Source organism: Phoenix dactylifera, chromosome 4, assembly GCF_051530095.1.
Source record: "Phoenix dactylifera cultivar Ajwa chromosome 4, Ajwa_hap1_PhDact_Kaust_v1.1, whole genome shotgun sequence".
NCBI lineage: Eukaryota > Viridiplantae > Streptophyta > Magnoliopsida > Arecales > Arecaceae > Phoenix > Phoenix dactylifera.
Window position 1 is genome coordinate 51316496 of NC_143193.1, and position 24384 is coordinate 51340879.

Consider the following 24384-nt stretch of genomic DNA (forward strand, 5'->3'; position numbering starts at 1 on the left):
AACAAATATCTAAGAAGAGCCAACATACCCTTGTTGGTCCATCAGCCCAAGATGAGAAGAAGAGGAAGGCCATTTAGAATGACAAATTGATGGAGGAGTTTATCGAAATATGTATTGGTGAAGTTGAAGCTGGTAATCGCCCAGGAATACATTTCAATAGGGTAGGGTAGGCCAATATAATTAAAAAATTCAATAAGAAGACTGAAAATTAATATGACTACAAAAATTTTAAAAATAAGTAGGATAACCTGAAAGCAAATTGGAGCATTTGGATGAATTGGTGGGAAAGAAAACAGGGCTTGGATGGGATCCTGTTAGAAAAACAATAGATGCACCGGATGCAAGGTGGAAAAAAAAATTGTAGGTATATGTGCCACTAGGGAAAAACAATAGATTCCTGAAGTAGCTAAGTTTCGAGAACGTGGTTTGCAACATGCCATAAAATTGGATAGATTATTTAGAGATACTAGTGCCACTAGGGAGGGGGCCTGGGAACCAGCTTTACCGGTGCAGAAGGATGTTGAGGACACAATTGGAGTGTATGAGAGGTTAGATGCGGTTAATAATGATACATTTGATGGCTTAGGTGACTCAAATGAGGACCCTCATATGATTGCATGTAAAATTGATGATGTTCCCACTGATAATTTTAATGTTAACCCTACCCTTGCATCTGATGCTATCCAGGAGAGATGAAAGAAGAGAGTTAGCTCTACTTTGCATGATAAGAAATGCAAGAAGGTTGGGGGTGTTGCACAACTATCTCAGCAATTGAGTCGTCTTATTGATGCAATGGAGAAGAGAAATACAGTGCCATCCAAGATGATTGATAAACCTAAATGTAGTATTGATGAGGTGATGGGCGTAGTGCATGCGATGCTTGAGATGGTAGCACAACATGAACTGCTTTTGATTGGTGCTGAGGTGCTTCTTAAAAGAGAACATCGAGAGATGTTTGTGGTCTTATATGGCGGGATTTATGAGGCCTTACAAAGGGAAGAGGTATCATTTACCAGATTTTCAATATGGAAGTCAACCAAGGGGTATGCATGAAATATTTAATCATGCACATTCGTCCCTGAGATGCACTATTGAGAGGACATTCGGATGCTGGAAAAGTAGATGGAGAATGTTGAGTACCATGCCCAACTTTTTTTTATCATAAACAAGTCCAAATTGTGGTGGCTTCCATAGCCATTCATAATTTTATTAGAAATCATACAATCAAATATTTGGTGTTTCAGCCTTATGATGATAATGAGGATCTACTCCCTTTTGATTGTTTAGAGATTAATGAACCGCCGGAAGAACTGAGTGCAGAGCAAAGTCAAATATTGGGTAACCGTGAGATGGATATTCTGCGTGATCATATTGCTTCTCAACTTATAGCTTGTTGACTTCTTTTCTTTTTGAAATTGTTGAGGAGCTGGTTGTTTTATTTTGTATTTGAGTAAACATGAATGTTGTTTTTTGTATTTTTATTGCTACTACATCAACAATATAAAAAAGTATGAACTAGATAAAGTTTAGGTAGGATATTAACTGTGTACAAGCCTTGATCAACTGTGTGCCAAGATATATTATTTATGTACCAGGCTAGATTAACTGTGTTTAATTCTTATTTAACTGTGTCCCAAGCTTACGTAATTGTGTGCTAGGAAAACTAAACTATATGCCAGAAAGACTTAACTGTGTGCCAGGCTATATGAAGTGTATTCCAAGCCTTATTAAACTCTGTACATAGAACATGCTAAACAATTTCTCATCTGTGTGATTCTTATCTGAGAATTTAGTAATTATTTAATCAATTTTATCACCTAGCTATACAATTTGTTAGAGAGATAAATGGTTATCAGAAGGGTGAAAAATTAATTTACACTAATAATTATAATATTTTATACTTTTATTATTGTGCTATACTATAAATATAATATTATATTACATTATATCATAATACATTAATATGTTATGTTAAATAATTTAATATTATGTTATATTATGAAAAATTAATTTACGCTAATAATTACAATATTTTATACCTTTATTATTGTATTATACTATAAATATAATATTATATTACATTAATCATAATATATTGATATGTTATGTTAAATAATTTAATATTATGTTAAATTATTATGCTATAGTATACAATGTTATATTACTATATTATAATAATATTATATTACATTATAGTAATATTATATTGTATTATATATTTATATATTAATACATATTATATTTTATTATGCTCTGTTGTATAATACTATACAATATTCTTTATAGTAATTTTATTATACAAAAGTACCTTTTCAGTTTGTTAACTAAACACTTGTTAAAGTGCCACAGCATTTTAGAAATATAGTTAGGAAACAGTAAATAGCTTTTTATAAAAGCTTTACTTCAGAAAGCTCTACTTCTAACCACTCTACTTCCAAAAGCTCTACTGCCAACAGCTTCCCCAAACAGGGCTTAAGTCTAAGAGGTGCCTTTTTTTTTTTTTTTGAAATGTTATTTGAAAAAAAAAAGAATCTTTCACAAAGGTTAGCTTAACTAATAGAATGGTAGCACTTTGAACTCTTAGTCTATCTTTTTACGGCAGTCAACAATATGGATATTCGAAAATCTACCATGGACCGAGATGAAATTTCATCGATTTTAATCTTTTTTCCAAGGGAACACTGATTACATGTTGAAATTGGACTTTACAACCAAAGAGTAAGAACTTAGACAACCTTGCTAACAAAAACTCGAACTTTTGAAGTCCCTTCAAAGATAAATATTGAAGCATATAAGGGCCGGGACAGGCAAGTGCTCTCCATGCTGACAAGAAACCATTAATTTGTCCAAATTGTTGAAGCCACACGAAAGATACTCCCACCATTGCTCCGCCATGGAAGGAAATGGTTAGGATGCTGAAACTCCGAATCCCACAACAAACTACAATAATACACTTTGCAACTCTGAAGTCATCTTGTCTTCAGTTGATGTACTAGTTTGAGCTGCAAGCTGTCAAAGTGGTCACATATTGATAGCTAAGTGGCCAGAAGCCCACCCACTTTGTTCATGGAACATAATTTAGGCATATGCCACCTCTTTCCGCCCACTAATAACGAGCATGGACGAGGTGGCAAGGTCAATAAGGGCTCCTTCAGCCCCAAAAAGACATAGACAAGAGGGGATTTCAATTCAAACTTGGGTTCTCAATAGAGAAACAACTAATCGGGTCATGTCTACTATTGCACTTCAACATGAGTGGGTCTAGTGCATGAGTTGGATCCCGGTCGATTGAATCGCCATGGAGCAAGCATGACACGCGCATGGGCTCACCGGAGAGGACATGCCGAGGGTTTCCGGTGCACTCGAGAGTCGCATGTTGTCGACCGCTCCCTTTGTGGTTCGTTTAGGTCCGATCAGATGCAGCATCCATTACCTCGAGCCCTACAGCCACCTCCCGGCGTGCTTTGGAGCTCATCAAGCAATGCACCTTTAAATGAGTGAATTGAGCCAATAGGCCAACACTTGTCCCAATCTTCTTCCTTGGATTCCTTAGCTTTGTTTGAATGGCCACTCTTTTGCTTTTGAGTAGGCTTTTTATTTAAGCACGTCACCCCCACGAGGAGGATTTCATATGGAATGGGGAGATCTTGCAGCACATTTTTTGTTCTCCATAGCTTGGATATTGGAGGGGAGGTACTCCCATTTTACTTATCCACTAGCAAAAAGTAATTCGAGTGTAGCCCCACTCATGAACTATACTTGTAATGGTGGAGGCACAACTGATAATGCTCGCACCATGATGACCCCTTTGGAAGCTGTAAAATATGCTAGCTTAAAGAGATCAAAAACTCCCACTACACACTGAAAAGGCAAAGGTCATTTTAGCAATGCACTTTCTCCTTAACAATTAACAATCTCTTTTTATCCTCTATCCTAAGATCCAAGACGACAGCGTCACCAAACTGGTGCATTGGTAGAACCTCTCGAGAGATCAAAATGTGGAAGAAGTTGTGACACTTTCAAAGGCATCACAATACATTTTCTATACAAATAGAGAATAGAAAATTAAAAATCTCTCTCTCTCTCTCTCTCTCTCTCTCTCTCTCTCTCTCTCTCTCTCTCTCTCTATATATATATATATATATATATATATATATATATATATGTATGTTCATGTATATGCCAGAGTATCTTCAGAATGTGAGAGACGGAAACAAAATAAAAAATAACTCCCAAATTGATAGTCCTCGTCAATATTCCTCACCATAAAACAAAGGGAGTCTTTAGTTCTCTGGCGTACGTAGAATATCAGATTCCTCAAGTCGACAAATATATGCTTTACGTGCCCACTCTTCATCATCTCATGTTTAGCTTTTCCATCGAACGCATCACCAATATGCATGCAGGGCTTCGCAAATGGATAACGAGATAGTTCTAGTGATCACGAGACCATTGCTTTAATTCCATAACCATGGAGAAATCTATTAGAATTGGAAAAACTTAATACTACTATATTTGTACGATGAACTAGAGTGTAGCTAGAGAATGAATCTATGACGTTGAGACCGTCTTAGCCATCCAACGCGCATGGACACCATGCATCAAGCCTATGAGTCCCTTAATTCTCTTGTGCAGGAAACTCTACAATGAATGCGAGGAGATCGATGATGGAGACGTGATAACGAGTTGAGATCGAGACCTCCCTTTCAATTTCCAACTTTTGACATTGGCTTGACATGTGTCCTACGTTTAGCTTGCCAAGCGTCCCACATTCTCGATATTTTTTCTCGTTGTGGCCGTAAGCCATGACTCATGGAGGAGACGAAAAGAATGTCTCATAGGTTGGTCTTTTTTCCATGTCTCTTCGTTGAAAAGAAGCCAAGCCGGACATTTGCTTTCGAAAGGGGATTGGACCAACCTTGTGACATCTTTATGAAAGCAGGATCCAACACTCTTACATATGTGGCCTAGGTGCTCGATCTAGTTGTATGGATAGCACTGGCCACATTGTGCACTTCTTCAAATGGCAATTGGTGATCTCAATACGGATTGCTCGCATGCTTCTACGTGTACCATGTAGTGCTATTAGTGGGATCTGTCACAATTTCAACGGAGTTGGGATTAAGTCGCACAAGAGAGAAATAAGGGAAAATAAACAAAAGGGAAAAGCTAGGAACTGGAGGAGGATGTTTACGTGCCAGATAGATTTCTGGTGGAAATCTACGCATCTTTCGGGGGCGGCGAGGTTAATTTAGCTTGGTTGATTGCCTGTCGACCAATGGAAGTTCACCTTTATCATGGAGAATGACGGTTGGTACAGGATTGTGAGAGACTTGTGTGGTCAGAATGATTTTATTTAGAAGAACTTTGTAAGGTTCGATCGATTTGGACATTCCACTTCTGCAATGTCATCTAATGCATGCATGAGTATATCCACTTCTTATGACATCAAACATTGCATTCCATCATTTTTTTTACAAGCCCAACTTCAAGAGTAAGATGGCGAGGGTCTGGTGTTGCCTAAAGGTAGGTGCATGTTTTGCATTGTCCATTGAATATACTCATGCATTGTTGGATTTATTAAGGTACACCTGCAGGAAGTTAATTTAGGAGAGACATATTTTGAGTGCTATATTAGGTAATCTAGTATGTAGTCTTAGTATATTTTTTTCACCAAAAAAAAACAAAAACAAAGAAAAAATCAGAGAACAAAGACATGCTAGCTGGATTTCAGAAAATTCAATTTCGCACTTTCTTTAAGAAAGCGACAATTTAAAGTGAGATAACAAATTCCAAATCATTCTTATCTACGAAAACAAGGTCGTCAAGACAAACTGCGAACCTACCTATCAAGTCATAAACCAACAACATATTACTCTCCTTAGGGTTGTCCTACGATAGTATACATCGATCATTCCATCATTATTATGCAAGTTCAACTTCAAGAGTAAGATGGCCAGGGTCTGATGTTGCCTAAAGGTGGGTGTTTTTCACATTATCCAATGAATATAATCATGCAATATTGGATTTAAGAAGGTACAAGTGTAGGAAGTTAACTTACGAGAGACATATTTTGAGTGCTACGTAGGTATTAGGTAATCTAGTATGTACTTTAAGCAAAGACACAGTCTTAGTATATTTTTTTAGAAAAAAAAGAAAAAGAAGAAGAAAAATCGGACAACAAAGACATGCTAGCTGGATTTCAGGGAATTCAATTCTGCACGCTGCCCTTCTAAAGAAGACATAATTGGCCACGTGGAGGGTTACAGGAGCCCGACAAACATATCTTTCTAACTTTCTTTAAGAGAGCGACAATTTTTAAGGGAGATTAAGATACCAACTTCCTAAATCACTCTTCTAATGAAAACAAGGCGACAACAATTTCTGTGAACCTTCTCACCAAGACTCTCACTTCTGGCTCATGACTACTCTTGAGGTTGAACTTAATGCACTCACTTTAACCTACGCCCTATCCCACACTCACCATGATTTACGAGAACCAAATCTGGGGGCCAGCATGCCAGTGAGTGGGTGCACCAATGGGTGAGATGCTTGATGTGTCATCAAATATCGTTCACCCGCACGTGCGCCTTCCCTTTATTCCTTTACTTTCACGTGACCCGTTACTTGCTTTCTCCGCTACAGTGTCATAGTGCGATGCAGGATCAACTCGCAGATATAGTCCGGATTTTTATAATTATTGGGATGGCAAAATTGCAGATTAGAACAAACTCTTGGCTCAAGCAAAACTTTTGAAGTACAAAAATTCTTAGCATTGTTTATTCAACAAAAGTAAGGTGGGTCTTCACCAATTTATTTTTAGAAAACAGTATAAGAATGGAAAGGTGGAAAGCTATGATTACTTTAATTAAAATTTAAAAATAAAATATTGCTGAAGCTTTTTTGTGATGGTTACCGCATAGTCTCTCTTTCGCGCAAAAGTTTTTCAACCTAACTCTTACTACCATAGCTAGTTGATGGGGATGTCTCCAATACTATTCATCAAAATTTGCTTAACTAAATAAAATCAAAACTTATGTGAGTGTTGGGCACACTTTTTTTAAAAAAGAAAAAAAAATTGTAGTAGTGTGATAATTGTGTTTATATTATTAGATAAAAATAACCAAAATGCTAGTTGAAAATCACTATCAGAACTTCATATTTTAGGGCAACATTCATCATAACACAATAATTAATGTTAATTATCTGACTAAATGGGGCCTACCATATTAAATATTTTTTACTTTTTTTTATGTATAGTTTTTTTTAAAAAAAATAAAGTTATCATCAATGTATAAGTAATTACTGAGACAAAAGTTTGTACGTTATGTAGATAGCAAACTATCTATCGACCTATAGCACAACAGATAAAATTGTAAAATTTGATAAGTTGGCCGAAATATTTGAAACGCATAAAGGTGCCTAGCAACAAAATTGGATTAGGCAATTTATAATGTGGAACGAACTTTAGATAATCCTCTTAATCCACGATTGCGTGTTGGCATCATTGCATGGATTACATGACTAGTGCTTTTAGTGTTTGTTGACAACTGGTTATTTTAGGAAAAAAGAGGAATTCCTTTTCCTAATTTGACATATTGTCGATTGGTGCCATCCTTTCAATTAGGGTGCTAGCGTGCTAGTGGAAATGAAGGAATACAAGAACTACACGTCATCCATACGACTTTTTTCTACGGCATTGCCGCGTTGTTGAAATAATTCTTACTTAACATCCGATCACGTCACTAGATTTTTTTTTTCCCTTCTTTTCATTCGACACTTCAAACATGGTGCAAAACATACATCAACGTGTGCTCAACCACCTAGACCTAGTGTATCTTTGACACTATCATACATATATATATATATATATATATATATATATATATATATATATATATATACATGTTATAAGAGACCCACTTAATGAAACTGGGATCTTGTGGTACATGCTTTGTATAAAAGGCAGTAGCCTACACCTCAATCATCTATATCGTTATGTGACATGCAAGACTACCTACATGAAGTCTTCCTTGCCCTATGTGCGCATGGTGACTTCCAGGATCCCATGCATGTACCTCCACAAGAGAAATCATTAAGTAGATATGAACACAGACACACACTCTCTCTCTCTCTCTCTCTCAAGAACTGCACAAACTCATGCAAGTTTCTTCCACCTACATGAAACGTTAGGAGCTAGTTTGGGCACCAACACCGTTTCCACATTGCTTTCATTCAAAGTCAGATCGTTTTCAATGACCTCTTGTCATCTCTTTCAACTTTGAGCAGAAATCCATGCCCCTTTTCCGGGTTTGGAACTGGCAACGCGCCACGAATTTTTGGTTCAAGTAAGACATTTAATAGTCCTCAGCTGTGACGATAATGTTTGATATCACCAAAGGTAGAATACGACGAGACATTAGAGAGAGAGAGCTGTCACTAGGAATCAACATAGTATGTGCATGTCACAGCCCAAAATAACCCATCCACAGTTATATTCCATTCCTTGCTGCTTACTCTGGGGAACAGGGGCGAGAGAAAGAAAGAGAGGGAGAGAGTAGAGCTATACGAGGAACAATATTTTTATTCTCTCTCTCTAGCTATTGCTGTCCCTATTAATATTCTGGGAAGTGGGTGGCACGTTAATGGCTCACGCCATCGTCCCCGTCACCGAGGGGACACGTGGTGGACTGTGCTTGCAGTGGACCTCGGGCCCCACCTCACCAAGAAAGCTAGAAGAGTGCCTTTGGCGACGTGGCGCTATCACGAGCCTGCACGAAACCTGGCCCACCAGGTGGTCTCTTCTTGCCGCTGCTTTCTTTTTTTACCTTCCCGAGTTCGTTTCAGCTGGCCCTCATGCATCATGTAAGCTAAGCGACGTCGAGCGTTCAAAGCTTCTAGACCTGGACCTAGATTATAATAAGAAACCTATCTCAAACATGGTATGTATGTTAAATTTTGAGTGCATTAAAAATGACCTTTCGGTTTGTTATGCGAAAAAGACTAGTGACTTCCCATGCATAATTTATGCATGCTCTCTGGCTAAACAACCAAGACCTTCACTTTGAGGTGCCAAATCAGATTCATGCAGCTCATGATCTTGCACCAACTTTCCTACTATGCATCAACTTTTGTGTGTAGAATGTGTTAAAAAGTTTTGAATTCACTAAGAAAGACATCTTTCATCAAGCATATATATTTGCCATTTGAGGAGCCAAATTTTTTTTATTCAAGGCATCAAATTGTACGTTTTTCCTATATTGGTCTTGCCCTCACCTGCTTCGCATTTTCTTTTACTATGTTTCATAGTTTTCGACTATAGTCAAAATTGATTATGTGCTAAATATTTTTTTATGTTCATTTTAAAAAGAAATTTCGTTGACCATGAATGTAGTTTTGATATAAACAACTAATCTTCTATTTGGGGTATCAAATCAGTTTTGGTCCATTATTCCATATCTACTTCATGTCCTGCAAGTTTAATTTCTTACATCTTTTATCCGAATGGACTTCCATTGACATATCAAAGGTCAGGAGCACCTTTCTATTCAAAAAAAATAAAGATTCATCACACAACGTTGCTTTTTCTCAACTATTTCCTGCAGTGGCAAAATTTAAATTTGTAGAAGATATTGGAAAAACATTGCAAGATATAAACCTAATATAAATGTAAAGTCAGGGGAAAAAAAAATCTAGCAATACTATACAAATTTATGCTATCAAATTCCAATTAAAACCCAGTTCAAGCAACATGTATTGTAAGAAAAGATGATGAATTCTTTTAATGACAAAAAGTTCCTTGTATGGCATATACAAGTCTAGTAGCTTTCATTAAAATGATGATACCAACATTCAATCTGCCATTTTCTCTCTAGTTAAAGTTGAATAGACCCATTTTATCAACAAGGCGGATCCCCCCATTCTCAAACTAGTAAAGGAGTTCCATTAGTCTACCATCTTAAACTTGTTGCATTAGGCGCTACAACTCACCCTCGACCTAAGCCACTCTTTTTGCAAAGAGCCGCGTTTGTCAAGCATCTCTCTTTCCACCACCTTTTCCCCTTACTTTATTTTGCCTTTAATTTTGTGAATCGGATACACGACATGTACATATCAAGCCACGGCTACCATCACCTTCCTCCTCCCTCACTCCAAATCCAGACATGTCCAAAGATGTTCAACGACGAAAAACCAAGGGCCCGGCCCTTTGACTGATTGACCCTCCTGGCTCCACCCTCCGGAACCATTTAAGCAAAACGACTAACGAAACCACTCCCAAACTCCTGATGCATTGCACCTGTCTTTTGACTCTCCCTTTCTTCAATGTCGAGAGATAAAAGAGAGAGAGAATTCGGCCATAAAGCGGCGCATATGGACAGAGAACTAGAGAAGGGAACCAAGCGGCTCGAGTGAGGCTTGAGTGAGGCTTGAGTTCATTATGTTCCCACAACCTTCCCTCAAATTAGTGAAGGTGGCCAGCTGGCCTCCTAGATTCCCTCCGCAGCCTGCCACGTACCCTCTTCCGCTGTGACCGTTTCCCTTTGACGTGGGCTGCACCCCCGGCACTCCTTATATACCCATCCCCCTCCCCGACCCTTGGTCTCCATGGATAGCCTCTCACTCGCTCTCTCCTAAGCTTACTACTAGTTTCTACCATCCTCCTTTTTATCTTTGCCTTCGCCAAACTCTTCAAAGCAACAAGCAGTCGATATAGTGCTACAAAATGCCTCCCAACTGCGAGGAGCATGACCAGAATGGAGTGTCCGCTCCATCTATGGACTCGTTCATCTCCAACTCCTGCTATCCCCTCACTCTCCAGGTACTGCTTCTCCCATTCATGACAATTCAGTGGGACATGCCATTATTCTTTATCTTCATGTTCGAAAGTGTTTTTTTCTTTTTTTTGTATAACACTGGCTTGTTATGGTTTTCAAGTTCATGGATATTACGTACCGCACCAAACATGACCCGAAGGCGTCCGCCAGAGGGAGCGGATTCAAGCGGATATTCCACGCCGGCGCCGCAAATCCACCAGTGGCGGTTCCCGAAGAGAGAACCATCCTGAATGGCATCAGCGGGGTCGTCTCCCCCGGCGAAATCCTCGCCGTACTCGGTCCGTCGGGGAGCGGGAAGTCGACTCTACTAAGCGTCATCGCCGGCCGGCTGCAGGGGAAGCACTCTGGCGTCGTGCTCGCCAACGGCCGCCGGCTCGCCAAACCGGCTCTTCGGCGAACCGGGTTCGTGGCCCAGGACGACCTGCTGTACCCTCACCTGACCGTGAGGGAGACGTTGGTTTTCTGCGCCATGCTCCGGCTGCCGCGGACGGTGGCTGCGGCGGAGAAGGTGGCGGCGGCCGAGGCCGTGGTGGCGGAGCTCGGGCTGGGGAAGTGCGCCGACACGGTGGTGGGGAACGCCTTCGTGAGGGGCATCTCCGGCGGCGAGAGGAAGCGGGTCAGCATCGCCCACGAGATGCTGGTGAACCCGAGTCTCCTGGTTCTCGACGAGCCGACGTCCGGTCTGGACTCGACCGCGGCCTACCGGCTCGTGGCCACCCTGGCCGGGCTCGCCCGGAAGGGCCGGGCCATCGTGACCGCGGTCCACCAGCCGTCGAGCCGGGTCTACCAGATGTTCGACTCGGTTCTCTTGCTCTCCGAGGGGAATTGCTTGTATTTTGGGCGAGGGAGGGAGGCCATGGACTACTTCGGTTCGGTCGGATTCGCTCCCCGGTTCCACGTCAACCCGGCCGACTTCATGCTCGACCTCGCTAACGGTAAGTGCAAGCCGAGCTCCCAAAACTCGTAGCAAAGTTTCAATCCTCCAAAAAAAAAAAAACAAAAACAAAAACAAAATTCTAACAAAGTATAATATTATATTGAAAAATTAGAATAAATAGAAAGGAAATCTATCGAAGTTGACGTAAATATGCTTTTTGTTGCATTCTTGGAGGACGTATCCAAGAGAAATCTATCATTCTTTGTCCACTTTCCATTGCTTCTGCTGTTCCAAAAGATCATATTCGCATTCTCTCTATTAGAATCCGAGTTCGCCACACCGAACAGAGCTGTACCTATAGAAGAGGAGGGAGGAGAAAAGGACAAGGTAGGGAATCCCAAGAAAAAGACTGTAGGCGTCGTTTCTCTTTATCTCTATTTTTGCCTGAGAGTCCGGTATGAACTTATAAAGCAAGTATTAGAAAGTAGAGGTTGCGGAATTCCTCATCGTTGCATCAAATTCCTCTCACTTTATACTCTTTTTATCCATCTACGAGTATAGTTACATGTTTTTGTTATCGTTCCTCGTCTCAATCTGGGGTAACGTTCATTGGTTCTGTGGATTCTTTCCTGCTTCCACTCCCGGTTTTGGCCTGGGGTCCCCTCTCACCCTGTTCTACAGCCACTCTTTTCAGGAAGAGAAAGGTTGCATACCTATCCAGAAGTGAGAAGCTCATAGATTTCCCCGTTTCACTTTCCTATTCTCGGATCAGCTCAGGATGCTCCATGATCACCCACGGGACACGTAACGTGGGTGGTGGGAAGGAATAATGGTGATTCTCGGTGACGGGTACGTGTCTGGTGCCCTGCGGTGGATGGGGGCTGGACGCTTAACTTTCCTTCTTTTTTTTCGGCCATGCTTTTCTGTGAAGGGACCCTCCCTCCTCTTGCACCTTTTCTGCAGCTGAATATTATATACATATCCAATTCCACTTCAGTTACTGTTCCTCCACTGTGTTGCTTTTATTCCCCTGCATCATGCGGGGAGAGAGCCCATCAATCCATCTCCACGGGAGATCTATCCACCCATATTCTCCACTATCCCTTGCACCCACAAGGAACGGTGTTGGAACTTTAGGTCGCCTGGTGACAGCATCCAGGCTCTCCTCTCTGCCTTCTTTTTTTTTTTAGTCCTCCTCGCAAAGGTGGATATTGACATCATATTCTGACGATGATCCGTTGCTCACTTTATGTTCTTTGGTTTGCCGGAAGAGTCAAAAACGAATTCCTTCCTAAACTGAGGTAAGTCGTTGTGGGAGCTCCTCTAGCTCCGGCTAGTGGGAACTTGTCCTCGAGAGCACTCTCTATGAGAAGCACTTTAACTTGGGGTTAAATGGTTCGACGGCAAGTTTTTAAATTCATCAGGCACTCTATGAGGTTGGATGAAATAATAATTAAAAAAAGAAGATATCGACGTAGGATCCATGAAGCTAACCACTAGCAAATGAGATATAAATCTTGTTAGTGCTTGTTTATGTAAGAGTTTAGTGCTGAGTGGGTGTATTAATTTAATTGCAGGGGTTGCTGAGATAGACTATCAAGGTGAAGCGGAAAAGTCCAATGTAAAACAATCTCTTGTCGCCTCCTACAGCAGAGTGATGGCTCCAAAGGTGAAGGCCTGCATCAGTGCTGCTGTTGCTGGAGATGCCGCCCAGACTGGTACCCACCTACAGAAACACTGCTCTTAAAAGAAACAAAAAAATATAGTTTTTATAAAATGCACCTGGTAGCAGATTGCAGAGCATATCAGGACAGCATAATTAATACACTAGTGTGCTAATGGAATATTCTAGTTTCTACTAGGGATCAAATTACTATTATTATTATTATTATTATTATTATTATTATATTCAAGTGGGTTGGTCTCTAAATAAAGCTTGTGTGATAACCTTCTATAGCACTGCTGAGACTGTTTAAGGAGACCTAAAATATACTATTTCACCGAGATCGGAAAAAAATTAAAAGGAAGGGGGGAAAGGAAGAAAAACTCTAGCCAACAGAGGTACTGATACTGAAGTAAAGATTAACCAGTAGATCGTATGGGCTACACCCATACCCGTTGTGTGTGAGTCGTCTTTGTACCAAGCAAAAAAAAATCATCCAGTAGAAATAGCCAAAATCATAATCAAATGAATCAGACACATATATACATACATTATATCTTTGTATACGTAAAAACATGGAACTAATAGCATCAAGAGAATGAAAGACAAGACATTTAGCCTTGATAACCGTATGACTCGCTACCATGCACAGCAACCAACAAGTCAAAGAGATTATATACCAACTTTCTTTGAACTCCTGTTGTTTAATCAGGTAGTGAAAGATGCATGACGAGGGAGCAGAGAAATTGCCGGAGCATCAGCTGGTTCAGCCAGTTCAGCATCCTTCTTCGCAGAAGCCTCAAGGAAAGGAGGCATGAGACCTTCAACTCCCTGAGAGTGTTCCAAGTCGTGGCTGCAGCCATTCTAGCAGGGTCCATGTGGTGGCATTCCAATATTCACGATGTGCGGGATCGGTTGGGCCTCCTCTTCTTCATCGCTATCTTCTGGGGTGTCTTTCCATCCTTCAATGCGGTCTTCACTTTCCCACAGGAGCGTGCAATCTTCATCAAGGAGAGATCTTCAGGCATGTACACTCTGTCCTCCTATTTCATGGCTCGAATGGCTGGTGACCTCCCCATGGAGCTTATCCTCCCCACCGTCTTTGCTCTGATATTGTACTGGATGGCTGGGCTCAGGCCTGAGCCAGAAGCATTCATGCTTACGCTGGTTGTGTTGCTTGGCTACGTTCTGGTGGCACAAGGTCTTGGTCTTGCCCTCGGTGCAGCCATCATGGATGCGAAGAAGGCTTCCACTGTGATCACAGTAACCATGCTAGCATTCCTTCTCACTGGGGGGTTTTATGTTCAACATGTGCCAAGCTGTGTGATCTGGATGAAGTATACCTCATTCACCTTCTACTGCTACAGGCTGCTCATCAACCTGCAATATAAAGAGAGTGAATTGGCTACATTTCTAGGTTTGTCTCATCACAGGAATGGAAGGGAGGCAGTGGAACAGGAGTTGGGTGGGCAGCTCAGTACGGTGATGTGCATTGTGGCATTGGTCGCTATGTTTGTGGGATACAGGTTTTTGGCATATCTTGCTCTCAGGCGTATCAAAACATGAACACAGTTGCAGGATTAACATAATTTAACTATACTATATCGAAGGGCATGCAGATATTGGGGTATCAGTCGATTGCACAACAATGAGGGAACAAAGAGCAGTGTACTTGAATGTAAAAGATGGCTACTGAAACAAGCAAGTGTTTGTAGCAAAAAAAAAAAAAAAAAAACAAGCAAGTGTACATTTGAATGTTTGGGATCCTGATGTGGAGATCAGTAACTAGAGAGTGTATCAGTAACTAGAGAGTGCAGCAGTAACCTGCTGTCAGGAAACAAGCATGAATGCTTCCGTTGGATGTCACAAGAATGATCATCATAATTTGTTCACTTGTGAAGTTTCAAATTGAAAACAATATTTGTTTATCCATCTTTCTATCTTTAAGAACAGTAGGTAGTCAAATAAATCTTTAAGGCCATTTGTGATGAGCTAGATTTTCTTTTAACTTAATATCTCAACATGCCGAGGGCAGGTAGATTCATTGTTATTCAGTTGACATGGTATAGGTTGTTCTCAAGTTTCCATTCTGAAGCAGCAAAGGTATGTGGTAAATTGAGCTATATTACTGCTACAACAGACAGAATGCTGATTCATTGAATTGATGATTCTTGGCAGTGACTGAACCATATTGGTCAAAGTTTTCCCACTCATGTAACATGTGACTTCCACGTTGCAGACTTTCACTACCACTTCCATCCTAAGCAATCATCTTGTCATATAGCTAATCTTTGTTCTCCCTAGTCTGAACTTGCAAAAAAAACAAACTTTGGATAACTTTTACATGTATGCATAGATGACGGACAAAAGGTCAAATGAAAGCTACAGCGGTATCTAATGTCTTTTTAGGGTGTCAAATTCTAAACTATCATTCATTAGGGATGAGTTTATCAGGACCACAAGAATACAGAATATTGTCTTTCTATAACAGTTATAAATCTTCAAACAGATTCAGTGATTATTGTCTTTAATTATTATCAATTATTATCTTTATTTTTTTTTCTCCCCATCATCTTCTTTTTTTTATATATTTGCTGATACTGAAACCCTGTGTGTTGGTTTCTCTTGCTAAAGGTCTCATGATAATGATAGGAAAAACAAAAAGAACAATGATCAAATGTCAACTAGATCGTATAAGCATATGAGTGACACAACAATACTGAAGAGCACGAATAATACATGTTACATTTGTAAAGAGTGGAGACATAACGCGCATGAAGTCAAAAAGTCACTGAACTCTTTTGAATGAATCATCACAATTTATATCTTAAAAAAGGATAGTGATACAACAACCACATATATTCCAGAATATCTGTTGGTTAGAAATTGCAACTTGACATGAAAGTGCAAGCTGATGATGAATTTATTTTTGTCCTCTTTGACCACTAAGTTGTATATTATTGCACAACTCAGCAACTGTATGCTGCTGTTTCTTAATGTGCATATTAATTAATGAAAGAGTGAAGGAGGACAAGAAGTATCCAAGAATAAAACAGAAAAGTAGCATATTTGAAGACAAAATCCATGGAAAATCAGGACTTGAAAGCAAGAAGAACTGAAGCATGTTATGTTGACAAAATCGAGAGAGAGAGAGAGAGAGAGAGAGAGAGAGAGAGAGAGATGCATATGCTCAAGATCGATAATTTGAATAAAGGAAATTTAACAAAGAAAATTGGCAGTTTGTTAAACTAAAAGAATCTCCTCTACTCCAGATCTTTCTTCAGTAAAGGACCTTTCTCCCAGCCCACATCCCCCACCATCCTACGGAGCAAAGCCAAATGCAAGAATGTACTACTCATGCAATATGCTTTACACTTTTTGAGAACTTCTGAGAAACAGGCTTCCATTGGTAGCTACATAAACAATTATTATGGGAGTATAACTACAGTTGAACAAGATGGCATAGACAATTTCACTCTGATACAATCAATAATGGTTTGCGTTAAATATGTTTTAGTCTGTGATGCACCTAGGCATTGGTTTCAGCTGCCAACCAGACTTTTGGATGAAAGGAGATCAGTATAGAACAATACAGTGTTCATACTTAAGATTGATTAGAGCTGCAATATTGAATAACTGGGATAATAGGCTGATGCTTAAGAGAGTGAGATAATGTGGCATATTGACGCACTTTTAGGCAAAAGATAATAACTGAAGCACCAAACAGGTGAGAACAATCAACACGATTTAAAGTAATCAATTGCAAAAGCACCATGCTCAATTAATTCAAAGAAATGCTTAAAACAAGGGATAGGTCCATACGCAAATTTATAAGATCGGAGTTGTCTATAAGACTGTTACAAATCTCAAACAAGCAGTTCAAGTTATGGTTTTTGGGTGTGATCGATAGAATAAAGACCAATTCTGACTATCTACATAATCCAAGGTCGGAGAAACCGGTACCGGACCCCATATCGATTTTCCGGCGGAATGGCTCGGTATGGTTCGTGCTGGGCACGGCTCGTACCGACACAGCGGACAGACGGGGGAGAGGCAAAATGAGAAAGAAAAAGAGAAAGAGCGGGGGTGGGAGGGAGAGGATGCTAGAGGAGGGCCGGCGGAGGCCGCGAGAGGCCGACGCCAAGGAAGAAGGCCGCTTAAGTGGCCGACCCCCTGTTTCGTTCAAAACAGGGGTCAACCGCTTAAAAAATTTGCCCTTTCATAAGTGAAGTCAGCAATCGATATGCCGACTTCACTTACGAATCACGAAATTTTTCGCCGACCCTTTGCCGGTGTTCCTGCCTCCCTCCTCCGCTCTCTCTTTTTCTCTCTCGTTTTACCTCTCCTAGGGGTCGGCCGCTTAAGCGGCCCTTCTTCCCCGGCGCCGGCCCCCTTGCGGCCTCCGTCGGGCTCCGCCGGCATCCTCTCCCTCTCCCTCTTCCTTCCTCCTTTGCTTGCTCTCTCTTTCTTTCTCCTTCTCCAGCTCTAGGAACGTGTCCCATTTTTTGAGCCCGAACCGTACCGGTGAGCCATCGGAACGGTTCGAAACGAGCGAAACCGACCAATTCGGGTCAGTTTTGCTGACGTTGACATAACCATACATTTGATGACTCATCTAGAAGGCCAAGTTCCTTTAACTAAAAATGCAGTAAATAAGGCAAAATCTCAATGAAAATATGCAGGTTGTGCCAAGAATTAGTGTATTAAAAAGCAGATAGTGGGCAGAGCAGCGGTTCGGAGGTTTAATAGCGGACGGCAGAAAGTGGAAGTAGGTGCTATGTACACAAAGTTGGCTGTCAAAACATGTCAATATTTCTTCTTAAAAAAGAAAAAAAATCAAGGGCAAAGCTGAAGACATCATTCCACTTGAATCATAATATCAACATCCATATAATGTAAAGATATCATCATCCAACAAACATAATCATATCACTCATAAGATGAAAGTACCCACAACCACATAACATCAACAATAAATAAAGATGCCGGCAATCAAACAACATCAACTACATAAGAAAGATGTCCTCAATTATATAACATGATTCGCTAAACAAAACATCATTAGCAAGAGATAATAGGCCCATCTAGAGTCTAGACGAAAAAGTCAAATGACGAATTGATGATTGATTATTTCAATAATCAATCATCACATACTATTTCTAGGAGGTTAGGTTGCTTGATGGTCCAATCAAAAACATGTCCAGCCTGCTTTGAACCCACAATGTGGTAGCCACAATAATGGGTTTTTGCCCAAGTAACCATGGAGGTTGATTTTTAAAATAATACTAAAAATTTAACTTACCTTTGGAATCACAAGGTCTAAGCTGGTAAATCGCTCCATTATACAAATATATGATACATTCGCACGTGTATATATATATAGAGAGAGGGGGGGAGAGAGATTATGACTGGTTCTAAGAGTATGCAATCAACGACTGCACAGGCAAGCAATCTAATGCAAAATAATGTGTTTCAAGAAAGGTAAAAGGAGAAAAAGAGTTTACAGAAAAGTAAGTACTTCTGAAAAAAATTATATACGATGATATGAATATGCTCTTCAAGAAAGGTAAAAAGGAAAAACAGTTTACAGAAAAGTAAATACTACTGAAAAACATTTAAACCTATATAACTTAAAACTACAATTATCCTAATTAGGGACACTGCCTCTATTTAAGGACACCAAAACAACCTATATCATTGTCTTCTGATCCTAAAATAACTAATCAAGTTATACTAGCCAACGTAGCAACTCAGCTTAGGACTGTTGAATCAGCTTTGAATTCTGATGGTCTTATTAACAATCCAACAGACATATTACCTCAAAGTGCTTAGGCTGTACTCAAGTCTTAAAGACTTCTACTATCCAAATTTACCATACATATAAAAGCAAAATCTATATAACAATCATAGCTAGTTGTCTTTTACTTTCTTGCCCTTCTGACGCAAAATGTAGGTGGAAAGAGAGTCAAATTTTCCAAGTCAAAGTGCACCACAACACAGTCATCACTTTTCATAGATGCTTGCTGGGCCTACGAAAGCACATTTTTGCACGTTTGTTTTACTTGTTTTGCAAGAGTTTCTACAAACCACAATCTGAATCCTTTTATTCAGAAAATAAAAAAGACGGTAAACTTGGTTTTGTATCAAACTTTTAGTAATATCATAGCTCATCAAGTCTTATCCTGTGAAATTCTTCACCTACTACTAGTTCCAGTTCGGGAATACATCCACTGTCACTACAAGCTTCTCCTAGTATTTTCATCATTTCATCCATTCAAGTTATTTTAAGACTTATCATTCTCCTTCTGACCCTGCAACGCATTTTTCAGGCTCTCCTCCATGGATCTTTGATACACATGTTCATACCATTTTAGTCAGTTCACACTCAATCCCTGTTTAATAGAACTCAGGCTATCTCTAATGTACTGAACAGTAGCCTTATCCTTTATAGACTTAGTCATCTTAGAAATTTCATGCTTTCTAAAAAAAATTGGCTTTCACTAATATCTGAACACCCATTTTCTTTAACTGGAAATGTTCAGTTTCTTCTAGTTTGGGCATTTTGCTGCCATGCACAACTTTTTCTTTGGGTTTTCTTGAGATTTTGATTTTGCGCACCGAACAATGCCAATGCTTGACTGATCCTCTGATTTTGTCTGGCACGGCATGTAACCATGTGGTTTCAGAGGCATTTCAAAGAACATAACGTCTTTAACATTATCAATACTCTAGTCAGGTAAGTGGTTTTAGTCAGTTTTGGCTTATTACAAATGGGCTTTATCATCAGCCAGTTTCAGTTTCCAATAGAGCCTAGTTGTCATAGTTTTAACGAATATGTTTGCCTTCAGTTAAAACAAGTATGAAAAAAAAAGACTAAAATCCCATCCAGGAGCAACCTTATAAAAACCAGAACAACTGAAATTTTTAAACCATATTTTTCACATGGATCCCAAAAATAATAAGAGGTTAACTGTCAATCTACCTGTTACTGATCAGGAGTTCAGAACTCATAGCAGCACCCAGCTATGTTTGTCCTATTAATTTTTTTTGTTATAATTAACAATATTATAACATAACTTGCAGCATTTTAGTTCAACAGTTGAAGAATGTTTCTGCCTACCTTCCAAATTACTGATATGGACCCCAATTAGCTGGGTTATCATATACTGCATTGTTCACTAAGGAAATGTGGACTTTCTCACTTCTAAAAAGCAGATGCCACCATACTCTCTGTGAAAGATCAAAATATTCATGGATTCTTAGTCCTTATCTTGAAATGAGATGTTATAATAGCTAAATATTACTTCTAGTCTAGTGAATGTATTTTCAAAAAAAAAATGATGTAGACTTAATTGCATATCAAATGCATTATCTACGTACGTTAAATTAATGTGGAAATGGTACAAGCATTATTGCAAGAAGGTGTTCACTGTTTGGCCAAAAAGTCTACTGCCATTGAATTTCGTCTTTTTCATTCTTCCATGCATAATTTGCAAGGCAAAAGCACTGAATAAATATGTAACCATTTTACAACTTGATCAAAATTCATATGCACATATGCAGGGAGAATTAGATAGCAGAGTTAAGAATATTCATGAGATTAAAAGCATACCTCAGAGAAGAAGGCCAATTATCTCCTCTCTATAAAAACAGTGTCTCAGACAACTCATTTAGCGAACCAGAGCCTTCTTGCATCAGACTCTAACTTCATCATCATTCTGTTACATATCAATCCAAAACTACCAATAAATTTGCGCAAGATGCTGAACCCTTTGCCTTACACAAGGAATTGTTAGATGGCCCATTAATTCCCAACCTCATCAAACATCTTAACCACTAAACTCAATGTTGCTTCCGACATTCAAAATTGCTCTGCAAACAATCCCATGGAATCTTTCTTCATCACCACTCCCAAAACTCCCTCCCTAAACCAAATCCACAATTTCCCCCAAATCCTCATCAACCGAAAATCCATCAAACAGCATTGCCCCAAGAAATCCAATCGCATCTCCGACCATCCCGCTCCTCCAATACAATCGAAGGAGAATCTGATAATAAGCGACGGCCGGCGAAATCCCCATCCCCACCACCTTCCCAACAGAGCATTCGATTCCAACATTCTCCATTCCCTTCCCGATCCTCCAATCAAAATTGAGAATGCGATCACATTTGGCGCTATTTCGCAGTCTGTCATCATGTGGAAGACCATGATTCCCGTCCTCGGTGATCCGAAAGTCAGGGGTCCCAGAGATCAGGGTATTGTAGGTCCCGGCGGCGGCGGCGCCCCTCCGCACCATCTCCGCCACCACCTTCTCAGCCCTTTCTATCTCCCCGGCCCTCAAGAAACTGATGACCAGAATGTTCCACGCGACCTCGTCCGGATCCCGGCCACTCCCCGGCACCTGCTTCGCCACCGCGAAGGCGTCGTCTGCCGCCGCCGTGGATTAGGGCTCCGTAGAAGAACACGCTGGGGACGGATCCCCGTGCCGCCATAAGATCGAGCACCTTGATCGCGGGCTCGACGGCGGCGTGGTCCCAGTATGCCCGGACGAGGCCGGCCTAGTGCGTTACATTGGGAGGAAACCCTCAGTCAATGTCGGAGAGGAGTGATCGAGCAATAACGAGGCGATTGGAGTGGATGAGGGCGTCGAGGAGGGTGGAGAAGAGCCGGTCCCTCGGAGGGGACGGCGGAGAAGGCGGAGAGGAGAGGGATAAGCCCCGGGCCGCGCGGGAGTAGACGGCGAGGATTTGCCTCGGAGTGGATCCAGGGGCGGTGACAGCGGCGCTGGAGAGGGGAGATGGGCGGCCGGAGACGGTGGCGGGGGGGGTGGCTAACGGAAGGGAGCCGTGCGAGGTCGGCACGTGCGGGCGAGGTTGCGGGCGCACGAAGGGGGTTGGGCTGCAAGGTGCAGGTAGGTAGGAGTGGGAGTCGGAATTGGGCCGATGGCATGCATCTCGGGCTGGACTGGGACTTATCCTGCTACAGGCCAGGCCCCAATCACCTAAGAGGCTAAATTAAGCTCAGCCCATTGCTTTTATCACGGGCTCAGCCCATTGCTTTTATCACGGGCTTTTGTCGTATCTACATGGTTTGCTTCCTCTCCATAAGCAGGTTAATCTTATAGAGTCCCGGTATGTCTAAGTTAACCTAACCTGTTTAACTTGTTAACCCATTGAAAACCTTGTTTTTTATTAATAGGTTCTTGCCAACCTGATCCAAACTGACTTGGTTATAAACAAGCAAGTTTGTGTCAGTTCAGGTTATAAGTTCACAACTTGTTTGATAAGCCGCCTATTTTTCAACCCGATTGACTCATTAACATCCTTATGTACCGATCACATAACATTCAACTCTTCTGTTCTCTCAAAGTTTTCATTTTTTTTGCCATAGACTTGTAGTTTCTTATTACTAGCTAGGCATATTCTATGATCATATCAGAGAAAGCATTGATGATCGTAATCTCATATGCTAAATACACTTTCCCTTTGAGCTAAGTTTCCTTGGTTTCCCCCGTGCGCAAGTTGAAATTTTGTATCTCTTTCTATTCTTGGATTAAAAAAAGGTTTGCAAAGTGTTGGATTTGGACATATTATAGGTCAGGGGTTCAGCATGCATGGAGGCACATAAATTATGAAGAAGATTTGTGTTTTGAGTTATGATGGCATATTTAAAATAACTAGCATTGCAATCCTTGTTATATTAGGTTACAATTAAAAGTTACTTTGCAGATGCATATGCACAATTCCTAGCTAAGCATGCATGATTTCTAATATATGCAAAGTAACAAGATGACTACATCAGATTTTGTACTGTGGCTTATACAGTGTTGCCCAAGGCTTGACCCAAATCCAAGTTCAAAGATAGCACCACCTCCGCTAAATACTAATCCGAAGTAATCTATAATGTAAGCTAAGTCAGCCATGAACTGCCCTAGCCAAATGTATCTCAAAGTTGAATACCAATGAGAGAGAAAAAGGAGGCTCAGTTGAATACCCAATGATATTTAGTTGATTAGAATTGACTCAAAAGTCTGGTTAAGACTTGTTGCTGGAAATTGGACCCGGGGGCAATCTTCGGTCGAGGAGAGGGAGCGACTGTTAGTCATCACGGCGGGGCGGCGGTCTGTCGGCGGGCGGCGTCCTCCGTCCGGGACGGTCGGAGAGAAGGAACAGCAGGTCCTCGCAGCGGGGCGGCGGTCCGTTGGCTGGTGGCGTCCTCCGTCCGGGTGCCTGCACACGAACCGGTGGCCGGGTTCTCCGGCGCCGGCCCTCCGACGCTCAAGTCAGGGAGGGGGCAAATAGTGGGGAGAAGGAGATAAACAGTGATTTTTGGGTGTATGAATGTTCCCCCCCTCTTGGGAGGCCAAGGCTCCCTTTTATATGCGGGGGTCGGTTTACCTGTGATGTAACAGGGCGAGGCCGTAGTACGGCTTGGCATGTTGTTCAGGTCGGCGCTCGGTCAGGCGAATCATTGCACTGATGTCGGCGGTATGGCCGAGATCAGAGACTTATCATAGTCGACTAGACCCTGCTGGGTCGATTTGCCGTGGAGAGCTGGGGATCCGTAGATGTCAGGAGCCATGCGCATTTATTGTGGAGTAAGTCGGAGATCCGCATTTATTATGGAGTAAGCCGGAGATCCGCATTATTGGTGGAGTAAGCCGGAGATCCGCATTTATTATGGAGTAAGCCGGAGATCCGCATTTATTGTTGAGTGTGCCGGAAGATTACAGCGGCCATGCGCAATAAATGCCGGAGGGGTGTTAGAGTACGGTCCTCGGACATCGGGGTTTCTCTTAGGTCGGAGGTTTCGGGGTCGGTCGTCTTGTGGCCGAGCGTTCCGAGGTCGGACGCTGACTTCGGCTGTCCGGGGTCGGAGGTTGTACGGCTTCTTAGGGGCATTTATGTCATTTGTGGGGAAACTTTATTCCCCCCAACACTACCTCCCGACTTCCGAGTTCGAGCGGCTTGTGGGGCTCGGACGTGGGAAGTAAAGTCTGTCACTAAGG

General features: G+C 41.2%; 1 protein-coding gene, 1 long non-coding RNA gene and 1 pseudogene across 2 annotated transcripts; 2 read left to right on the forward strand and 1 right to left on the reverse strand.

Annotated features, from left to right (window-relative positions):
• The first annotated feature begins 89 nt into the window (after positions 1-89).
• Positions 90-4936, forward strand: LOC148714142 (uncharacterized; annotated as a pseudogene).
• Positions 4937-10586: 5650 nt separating this feature from the next.
• Positions 10587-15307, forward strand: ABCG25 (ATP-binding cassette family G25). The gene is made up of 4 exons (XM_017841369.5): positions 10587-10819; positions 10936-11770; positions 13290-13430; positions 14088-15307. Exons 1-4 carry the CDS (start codon positions 10724-10726, stop codon positions 14939-14941), a joined length of 1926 nt encoding a protein of 641 aa, XP_017696858.2. The 5' UTR covers positions 10587-10723; the 3' UTR covers positions 14942-15307.
• Positions 13878-22320, reverse strand: LOC148714143 (uncharacterized). Its single transcript, XR_015977367.2, has 2 exons — positions 20988-22320; positions 13878-14755 (listed from the first exon to the last, which is right to left on the reverse strand). It is a non-coding gene; the product is annotated as an uncharacterized LOC148714143 (long non-coding RNA).
• Between the last annotated feature and the right edge of the window lie 2064 nt (positions 22321-24384).